The sequence below is a fragment of the Haliotis rufescens genome, unplaced genomic scaffold (assembly GCF_023055435.1).
Source record: "Haliotis rufescens isolate VD_foot unplaced genomic scaffold, xgHalRufe1.0.p SCAF_36, whole genome shotgun sequence".
NCBI classification, from domain to species: Eukaryota; Metazoa; Mollusca; class Gastropoda; order Lepetellida; family Haliotidae; genus Haliotis; species Haliotis rufescens.
In genome coordinates, this window is record NW_025964068.1 from 1,798,399 (window position 1) to 1,809,649 (window position 11,251).

Here is an 11,251-nt window from a genome sequence, read left to right on the forward strand (position 1 = left end):
CCAGTATCTCGAAAATAGCAGGACCGTGTTGTAACTTCAAGATATCCAGACACTCGAAATAATGAGGCATGAACATCCTGACAGATCAACTAACAGTATTACAGGCAATGAACAATAAGAACTGTTACAAGTTATGACAGTGTAGGATTGATATAATGTCTACATGTACATGCACCTTCTTCATGTTCTTAGGCAATGCAGCTATCAGTGATGATGACATCATAGCAGCTGTGGAGAACCATTTGAATAGCCAAGAGAAGGTTAAAATCTCTCCAACATTGTTGGCAAAAGTTTTTCAATGTGGAAGAGGATTAATATGAAAAGTATATCATTATAATGTTTTTAGATCAAGTCTTTCTATGTGAATCACAGAACATACCAATCACCCCTTATATGTATATATCGAAAGTTGAGTGTCGTAGTCTTAAGTTTGCCTCATATTGCTTTTGTTGATGTGTCAGGCAAACAGAGGCGAGAAACAGTTGATAAGCTGATCAGCATCATGGAGGACGAGGATCGACTGGTGAGGGAAAGTGCATGCCTGTCTCTTGGATACCTCAAGTCCCAGAGAGCTGTCTCCTACATTGTAGACAGATGGTAGGTATACACAATCAGCCTCATATAAACAGCTGATATTTCTTCCAGATGATCAGCAAAATCTGCTGTAACCTTGGACCCTCACATAAATCAATCAAGTGTACTACATTGCAATGGCAGCCATATTAATAGAACAGCCTTTCCTGCATTTATTGTTTATGAAATTCATTGTGTAGAAGTATTTGGTATACCTTTACAACATGTGTTACAGATATTATATTGTTTTGAATCCCTTATGGATTCAGGTTTAAAAATGGTCTTTCATCAACCCGTGCTGGTTGTTAGGGGTGACTTCATGGATTGGGTGGTCAGGTACCTTGTCACATAATAGCAATCTCTGTTTTGTCTGATCTTCATTCATTTATATTCAACTGTCATATGACTGGAATATTGCTAAGTGGGGTATTAAACAGCAAACCAAAGGTTTTTGAGGTAAACTTTTACTTTTGGATTTTCTGTGTCCTTTGACCTTTACATGCCTCTTTTTAGGTTACCTGACTAAAAGTCAAGTGAGCTTATGTTGTGGCTGGTTCTCCTCAGAAAGCACTGGACCTATGAAGCTGAAGCTGAAATTTCACATGCTCATTCCTCCGTGAAGATCGGGGGTAGAGTAGGTCTTCAGCAACCCATGCTTGTCATAAGAGGTGACTAACAGGATCGGGTGGTCAGACTCGCTGACATGGTTTATGCATGTCATCGTATCCCAGTTGCGTGGATTGATGCTCATGATGTCAGTCACTAGATTGTCTGGTCCAGAGTCGATTATTTACAGACTGCCATCATATGGTGAGAATTTTGCTGAGTGCAGTGTTAAACAAACAAACAAACAACCAAGCATGCTTATTCCCACCAATGATGACACCCCAATTGTTCAAGAGGTTCGAATCTGTTCTCCCACAGCAGCCATATTGAAAAATCTATTTATGACCATTAGTGGGCCATTTGTTTGCAAAGTGTAATAAAATGTGGTGTTTGTTCAGTTGGTTGTGGGAACCAAGAGACGCTTTATTTTTCTTTTGTGATATTTTACATTTTGACCTTGACTGACCTTTGCACTTCAACCATTCTGCAAACTGAAACTCCTTAAAGGGGCATCTGCAGTAGGAACTACCGCACTCTAGTGGGCTCAGCTTATACGAGTGATCTGACAGGTCAATATGCATCATGATAACACATGAATTTCATTGGTTAATGTGTAAATGGGTGAGGTCATGTGAACACCCACCCACATGGGACGTTTGACAACAAGGATGTAAGTTTTAATGGGAATAAATATCCATCAAACGATTCCAGGTCTTTTCACCAAACACGTAGGTTTTTGGTTTCAAAACCTACCTGTTATGTCGTCTTCACATCTTCATAAAATGATACCTGGGAATGTCCACAATTTATCCAACACAGTCCAACACACTAATTATAGTTCTGAGCTATTCTCTGGACGAGAATGAAATACGTTTGTCGTGATGAATAAGAGCAGTGATATTGAACCAAAAAACATGATATGTGTCAAGGCACCAATCGTAATCCTGTGGTGTACTGTATATCTGCATTTTATGAATAGCATTTCTCACCATATATACATCTTCCCGAGGCAAGGGAGTTAACTTACTATAAAAGTCCAGTTTCCACCCTTGCCGAACTAGGCTGGTATTATGGAGTTACATTTTGTCTGGACTAACGAGTCTATGCATAGTCCAATCAAAATCGCGAACCGAAATCGAAATCTGCTTCGTAAACTGTCATCAAGATTTCGGTCGATTGCAGGATTTACAAAGCATGTGCACCGCCAACTCGTTGTCAACAGATATTTTCTAAATCTTTTCAAGTTTTTAATCAAGGTGCTCACATGATTTGATGCACTTCGTGATGTAAGACCCGTTTTATCACAATATTGATCTTGATTGTCGATCAGATCGTCTTGTCTGGGCGCCGCCTTTTTGTTTGAAACAAATGCAAGTGATGCGAGAGGTGGAATCTGATTGGTCCATAGGAGAGGCATAGAAGGGACATAACTCGTAACAGCCACTGGTGGCTCTACAATGGATCCCAGGAATTCCAGCCTAGTTCAGCAAGGGTGGAAACTGGACTTTTAAAGTCAGTTAACTCTCTTGATCCGGGAAGATGCATATATACGGCAATCGGTGATTTCAACAGTGTTTTTCTTCATCTTGCCTTCATCTGGAATCTGGATGACATCCATTGTGTAAAAAACCATGGTAAAGGTCTAAAATATTTTCAGATGATGAAAGTAGTTTCTTGACTTTTCTGTGACATGTTTTCATTGCCCAGAAGCAATGACTTTTGGCAAAGTCACACTTGTCCAAAAGCCCCTTATGCCGAAGTAACTCGATCCGTGAAACTTGGCGCGTCCCAGTGACCCAGATTCTCTGTTGATTGGCATGCCAAGTGTTATTTGCATAAGGCCATCCAAATTTTTTGTATGTGTTACTCCCCTCCAGCCTCAACTAACTAGAGAGTGGGCGGACGAAAGAAAATATATAACTAAAAAAATGTCTATCAATAATTGTGTAAGTTATTTTATGACATTTAAAAAAAGGTTTAAACACTTGGTAGTAGAATCTAGTCTATGAATTAATTTACGATGTAGATCAATTTGCTTTGCTTCAGAAACAAATATTTAATAAACAACTGAAGAAAGATAAAATTGACCTTGTTCTTTTATGACGGTGCACAGCATCATCACAAGATTCCTTCCAAATACCCACCATGTGATCAGGGTCACGACCTTGAGATGAATTAATAAGTTAATTTGCATTTTTAGAAAAGAAATGTTATTGTGAATACTATTATTAAAAAACATCCTGTACATGGTACTTTTTGATTGCACTGCGAATTTCTCTTTTTACTTGCTAAAACTTTTTGTTTTCCCCCTTCCTGACCACGCGATCTCCTAGCATGGAGAAAGTTCCAATTCAAGATGATGACATTCCGACCGTCACCAAATTGACAAGATGTTGCCTCTCTTCCCGCCCTTTCAAGTGCAACAGAGACTTTGACAAATTCACTTTGATCTTTTTGCGTATGTTTTTCTAAAAGCTTCTCCCGAAGTCAATTATTGTTCAAAACTGAAACATCACCACCTTGCGGGCTATTCATAGTCAGGGTGGGACTTTAAGGCCGTTACTCTGCCATTTTGGTTCAAAATGTAATAAAGTTTGGTTTGTAAACATGTAGGACTTACTATCTATTACATAGGACTTAGTATGGCCTAGAATCACTATCTCCTATGTAGGACTTATTATCTTTTATGTAGGACTTAGTATGGCCTAGAATCACTATCTCCTACGTAGGACTTACTATCTCTTACATAGGACTTATTATGGCCTAGAATCACTATCTCCTACGTAGGACTTACTATCTCTTACATAGGACTTAGTATGGCCTAGAATCACTATCTCCTACGTAGGACTTACTATCTCTTACATAGGACTTAGTATGGCCTAGAATCACTATCTCCTACGTAGGAGATAGTAAGTCCTACGTAGGAGATACTTAGACAAAAAACATTTTCACCGTGGCCCTACTACGCTTCCATAGTATTGCTGCCTCAATGCTGTTTTAAGAGACTTTTTGTTGGCATTTAAATTGTGGACTACGTATCCAGGTGAGCTTCAGTGCTGTGGCATTATCTAGTTTCACTGCTTTTAGATATCTCTATATGCATACCAATTTGACACCAGAAAAGCCAATAATTTGCATTTTGTTCCTGTTTAGGCGGAATGACCCCATCTCTACTGTGAGACAGGCTGCTGAACTGGCACTCAGCAAGATGAATGTCGAGGAAGCCCAGAAGTGTATTCAAGTCACCAAAGTTCTGTCTGCAGAAATGTCAGCTCTCAAACCTCAGCCAAAGAAGACTTGAGTTTGCCATTGAAATCTGCCCTGGGATAAGTCAGTGAAAATACTCACTTCCATATGATGCCTTGCTGCCTGTATGGTACCACAAGAACATTTTTAATCTCTTAACCTTTCAATTAATTCACTACATGATTCCTTTTTTTTCAAAGCCTGTCATGTTTGGAATAAGTCACCCGGCATGTTTCTAGCCCTAACATATAGTTCTACCAGATTAGTATCTAATGACCTTAAATGTAGTTCAACCAGATTAGTATCAAATGACCTAAAATGTTGTTCTACCAGATTAGTATCATGTGTTGTACTGTTGCCATGTTATAGGAAACATTCCATGATATGTATTGTACTGTTGCCATATTACAGGAAACATCCCATAAGATGTGTTTGTACTGTTGCTATGTTATAGGAAACATCCCATAAGATGTGTATTGTACTGTTGCCATGTTACAGGAAACATCCCATAAGATGTGTATTGTACTGTTGCCATGTTACAGGTAATATCACATGATATGTATTGTACTGTTACCATGTTACAGGAAACATCCCATAAGATGTGTATTGTACTGTTGACATGTTACAGGAAACATTCCATGATCTGCATTGTACTGTTGCCATGTTACAGGATACATCCCATAAGATATGTATTGTACTGTTGCCATGTTACAGGTAATATCACATGATATGTATTGTACTGTTGCCATGTTACAGGATACATCCCATAAGATATGTATTGTACTGTTGCCATGTTACAGGTAATATCACATGATATGTATTGTACTGTTGCCATGTTACAGGAAACATCCCATAAGATGTGTATTGTACTGTTGCCATGTTACAGGAAACATCACATGATATGTATTGTACTGTTGCCATGTTACAGGATACATCCCATAAGATATGTATTGTACTGTTGCCATGTTACAGGTAATATCACATGATATGTATTGTACTGTTGCCATGTTACAGGAAACATCCCATAAGATGTGTATTGTACTGTTGCCATGTTACAGGAAACATCACATGATATGTATTGTACTGTTGCCATGTTACAGGAAACATCCCATAAGATGTGTATTGTACTGTTGCCATGTTACAGGAAACATCACATGATATGTATTGTACTGTTGCCATGTTACAGGAAACATGCCGTAAGATATGTATTGTACTGTTGCCATGTTACAGGAAACATCCCATAAGATGTGTATTGTACTGTTGCCATGTTACAGGAAACATTCCATGATATGTATTATACTGTTACCATGTTACAGGAAACATCCCATGATATGTATTGTACTGTTGCCATGTTACAGGATACATCCCATAAGATGTGTATTGTACTGTTACCATGTTACAGGAAACATTCCATAATATGTATTATACTGTTGCCATGTTACAGGAACATCCCATAAGATGTGTATTGTTCTGTTGCCATGTTACAGGACACATCCCATAAGATGTATATTGTACTGTTACCATGTTACAGGAACATCCAATAAGATATGTATTGTACTGGTGCCATGTTACAGGAAACATCACATGATATGTACTGTACTGTTGCCATGTTACAGGAAACATCCCATAAGATGTGTATTGTACTGGTGCCATGTTACAGGAAACATCACATGATATGTATTGTACTGTTGCCATGTTACAGGATACATCCCATAAGATATGTATTGTACTGTTGCCATGTTACAGGAAACATCCCATAAGATGTGTATTGTACTGTTGACATGTTACAGGAAACATCCCATAAGATATGTATTGTACTGTTGCCATGTTACAGGAAACATCCCATGATATGTATTATACTGTTGCCATGTTACAGGATACATCCCATAAGATATGTATTGTACTGTTAGCATGTTACAGGAAACATCCCATGATATGTATTGTACCGTTGCCATGTTACAGGATACATCCCATAAGATATGTATTGTACTGTTGCCATGTTACAGGAAACATCCCATGATATGTATTGTACTGTTGCCATGTTACAGGAAACATCCCATAAGATGTGTATTGTACTGTTGCCATGTTACAGGAAACATCACATGATATGTATTGTACTGTTGCCATGTTACAGGAAACATGCCGTAAGATATGTATTGTACTGTTGCCATGTTACAGGAAACATTCCATGATATGTATTATACTGTTACCATGTTACAGGAAACATCCCATAAGATATGTATTGTACTGTTGCCATGTTACAGGAAACATCCCATAAGATGTGTATTGTTCTTCTGCCATGTTACAGGACACATCCCATAAGATGTATATTGTACTGTTACCATGTTACAGGAACATCCCATAAGATGTGTATTGTACTGGTGCCATGTTACAGGAAACATCACATGATATGTACTGTACTGTTGCCATGTTACAGGAAACATCCCATAAGATGTGTATTGTACTGGTGCCATGTTACAGGAAACATCACATGATATGTACTGTACTGTTGCCATGTTACAGGATACATCCCATAAGATGTGTATTGTACTGGTGCCATGTTACAGGAAACATCACATGATATGTATTGTACTGTTGCCATGTTACAGGATACATCCCATAAGATATGTATTGTACTGTTGCCATGTTACAGGAAACATCCCATAAGATGTGTATTGTACTGTTGCCATGTTATAGGAAACATTCCATGATATGTACTGTACTGTTGCCATGTTACAGGATACATCCCATAAGATATGTATTGTACTGTTGCCATGTTACAGGAAACATCCCATAAGATATGTATTGTACTGTTGCCATGTTACAGGTAATATCACATGATATGTACTGTACTGTTGCCATGTTACAGGAAACATCCCATAAGATGTGTATTGTACTGTTGCCATGTTACAGGTAATATCACATGATATGTACTGTACTGTTGCCATGTTACAGGAAACATCCCATAAGATATGTACTGTACTGTTGCCATGTTACAGGATACATCCCATAAGATATGTATTGTACTGTTGCCATGTTACAGGAAACATCCCATAAGATGTGTATTGTACTGTTGCCATGTTACAGGAAACATCCCATGATATGTATTGTACTGTTGCCATGTTACAGGAAACATCCCATAAGATGTGTATTGTACTGTTGCCATGTTACAGGAAACATTCCATGATATGTACTGTACTGTTGCCATGTTACAGGAAACATCCCATAAGATGTGTATTGTACTGTTGCCATGTTACAGGAAACGTCCCATGATATGTATTGTACTGTTGCCATGTTACAGGAAACATCCCATGATATGTATTGTACTGTTGCCATGTTACAGGAAACATCCCATTAGATGTGTATTGTACTGTTGCCATGTTACAGGAAACATCTAATGCATCACGTCTGCACTAGCAGTAGTAGTGGTTTATTTCAGTAAGTCAGGCCACAGGCCCATTTTACAATATATATATTCAAGCATTCAAACATGTTGCGCCACAAGTGCATGTAGTAATATCAATACTAATCAGTACAAGGGTATCTGAGACTATATACATATGGTGGTAGAATTAGTAGTTTATATAATGGACAACTGCTTGCTCCTCATTTTAAGAGCAAAGAATGTAAACTTGGCAAGATTATTGATTTTGAAAGCATTTCTGGTGGTAAATAAGACCTTACATTTATGCTCTGACGGAGATGTATAATAATAACTTGGCAGAAATTTTCTTCTAAGATCGTCATAAAACAGACAAACTAAACAAACATGGTATTCTGTTTCTACACTTGGAATGATACAAAATGGACAAAGTCTTTCACACTTTGGAATACCTAACTTTCTACCCTGTGATACCATAATATCACTGCTCGACGTGCGAAACTGTGAGAGAATAATCCTAAATGCAGCAATATTCACAACACTTAAATAATTTTCATATTCATTTGATAGCTTAATTGTTTTATACAAATATAATGAAGATAATTTGTCAAAAGATTCAAAGAGACACTGGTTATCAATATCAATACATTTTGTTCCAAAAGCGGATATAAATGAATGGATACAAGAAACTGATTGTCTATTCCAAATTTCACCATATCCAAAGGAAAATAACAGATTTTTAACCTTCAGTGCCCAGCAATCTAGACCCTTTTCTGCCCGGTCAAACTGGTACACATACGTGTGATATAATATACTGTTTTCGTTCTGAGTTAATAAACGCAGCCAGTACTTAATAATTTTCAGATGTTGGTTTACTTTTAAGGAGTATCTCCCAAGTTCAGCTCTTGCTACAATATTAGGAACAGTTCTTCTCAGTTTCAAAATAAGCTTGCAGAATTTGTCATGAACATTTACAATATCTTTAGAGGGAATGAAATCCACTTATCTCTGAGCCATATAATAATATTGGCAGTACTTTAACATAAAAAATACGAAGTAACATTTTCAGGGGAAGTTTGTGAAAATTGTACATATGTGATTGTAACAATAATATTACCTTCCAAGCTTGTTGGGATAATATCTTTTGAGTTTTATACCAGGAACCCGAGCTGGAAAAATGTACTCCAAGATATTTATAACTGGGGACTATCTCAAGAGGGCTGCCATTAAGAAAAAACTTTTCATAGCTTTTAAGCCTACCTGCCTTATGAAAAATAATGATTTTACTCTTGGTAGAATTAACTCTTAATTGCCACTTATTGCAATAATCCACCAACTTATCTAAACGTTTTTGTAACCCGAGAACAGTGCTATCAAATAGGATAATGTCATCTGCAAATAAGAGTATGAAGAGATCCAGCAAGTCTAAATTAACACAGTATTGCTTATCCACACTCAAAAACTGTACTATATCATTTACAAAAAATGAAAATAGGAAAGGTGACAACTGGCAACCTTGTCGTACACCAAAAGGACAGTCAAAGAAGGGAGTACATCTATTGTTAACCAAAACACATGACTTCACATTTTGATACATATTATTCAAAAGTCTAAACATTTTCCCCTTTACATTACCAATCCACAATTTATAAAATAAAGATGGTCTATGAACAGAGTCGAAGGCTGCTTTCAAATCTATGAAAGCACAATAAAGTCTACCTTTATATAATGATAAGTATTTCTGTATGATAGTATCAATTACAAAAACATTATCTACCGTTTGAAAACCTTTTCTAAACCCTGACTGTTCAGGAATAATAAAATTTTGATTTTCAGCCCATTTAGAAACATCTAATAATATTTATTGTATTGCTGCTTGGTAAGATGAGATGTTTATTGGCATTATGTCTGTGATGTCTACAGCGTATTCAAGAGGGTTCTTTTGTAACTTTTTCATAACAGTTGCATAAACGCCTTTGTCAATAAGAGCTAGTACAAAATATTGTGCCAATAATACAGTTAAAATGATTATGCCCTGTTTACCATTTCCTTCAGTTACAAGTACACACAACCACACTAATTCATTGGAAAATGTAATATAAGTTATTGCACTATGGATAAAAGAATAATTCGTAAAGTCTGTATGTTATTGTTCTTGATTGAAAATGTGAATATTTTGCACAAAGGCAGAAGTTATGTGCTTTCACCAGTTTTTTGTTGTTGGCACAACAGGAACTCGGAATTGAGCTTCAGCTGTAGGATGCATTCTGGAATGTCTTTAGTATAAATAAACATTTGAATCATAATGTTTATTATTTAATAGCCGTTAAACTGTGCATTTAGAAGGAACATAAAAGTTTAGAAATATTTTTTTTTCCACATACGAGTCTGCATAGATGGTTTTTTGAGTTAACCTTTTCAGTTGGAGATACTTGATTCCATCTTGAACAACGCTGCTCACCTCGTAACAATCGGAAAGGAATGAGCTTTTATGGCACCTTGCTGTCTCTGTAAGGACGTGCTGAGTCGTCCTAGAAGGCAAAGTTCTGATCTGAGCACTGAGCAAATGGGATGACCACAGGATGCAAAATTAGGACCACGCTGACAGGTCTTGTTCCCTTGCCCAATCATGAGACACGTCCTGTTGTCTTAAGGTGATGGTAAGCCATGATGCTGCCACCAACGTACCTATCATGCTCTTGGAGTGCTGCCTAATGGTACATCTCTCTTGATGACCTCAAAGCAGGTGTGCCCACTGTTGTCTGAGATGCCTGTGTGCCAGGCATTCCTCAGAAAGGTCAGCAAAAAAGGCATCCATACAATCTTCAGCTACTGAGAACACAATGAAGGTTGAAAAAGTGTCTCTTTCTGGTTCAAAATCCACTGAGAGACACTTTGGTGACAAATCGGTATGAAAGGAGGTGCCTTCTCCCCAAAAGATGGGAGATCTCGTTGCCTGTCCCACCCTCCCACAGATAAAAGGGAGCAGACGTTCCTTTCTAGTCTCAGGAACACTGACATGCTCACGGGCCTTTTGAGTGAAGTGGTTCCTGTAGGTCTGAAAGAGCCGCAGAGGCCCATGCGATACCACACGTCCCATTTATCCTGAAAGAGTTCTCAGAACCATTACCTCATCCATGACAAACTTGGATTACCGAGACACCATGCATGACTCACCCCAGCACATGTGTTTCTGTCACTAACACTGCCTCTTCCTATGATGCTGAAACCTCATACTGGCATTATGCCCCACCAACAGGAAAGATCAGGGAATCAAGTCATTTATTGAGTGGGTGGGTTATAAAAAGCAAGTCATAAGGTTGGAAGAATGTTACACTCTACCATTCTCACCCTATACCATCAATGTCATCAGGTAGATTGATGTGTTTAAGAACAGGTCTGGCCATATCCTGAAGATGCAGGATGGTCTTCAATCGGTGCAAG

General features: G+C 37.8%; 1 protein-coding gene across 4 annotated transcripts in view; it reads left to right on the forward strand.

The window, feature by feature from the left end:
* The window catches only part of LOC124124528, an 86,558-nt gene extending 76,445 nt beyond the window's left edge, over positions 1-10,113 (forward strand). For 3 of the 4 annotated variants that reach the window (XM_046487712.2, XM_048381179.1, XM_046487714.2), the window contains 2 exons: positions 462-597; positions 4,333-10,113. In XM_046487712.2, coding sequence (XP_046343668.2) covers positions 462-597; positions 4,333-4,480 — 284 coding nt within the window. In that variant the 3' untranslated portion in view covers positions 4,481-10,113. Of the gene's footprint in view, positions 1-461; positions 598-1,086; positions 1,252-4,332 lie in introns of those variants that run through there. The other variant, XM_048381180.1, reaches the window with a different exon arrangement.
* The last annotated feature ends 1,138 nt before the right edge of the window (positions 10,114-11,251 follow it).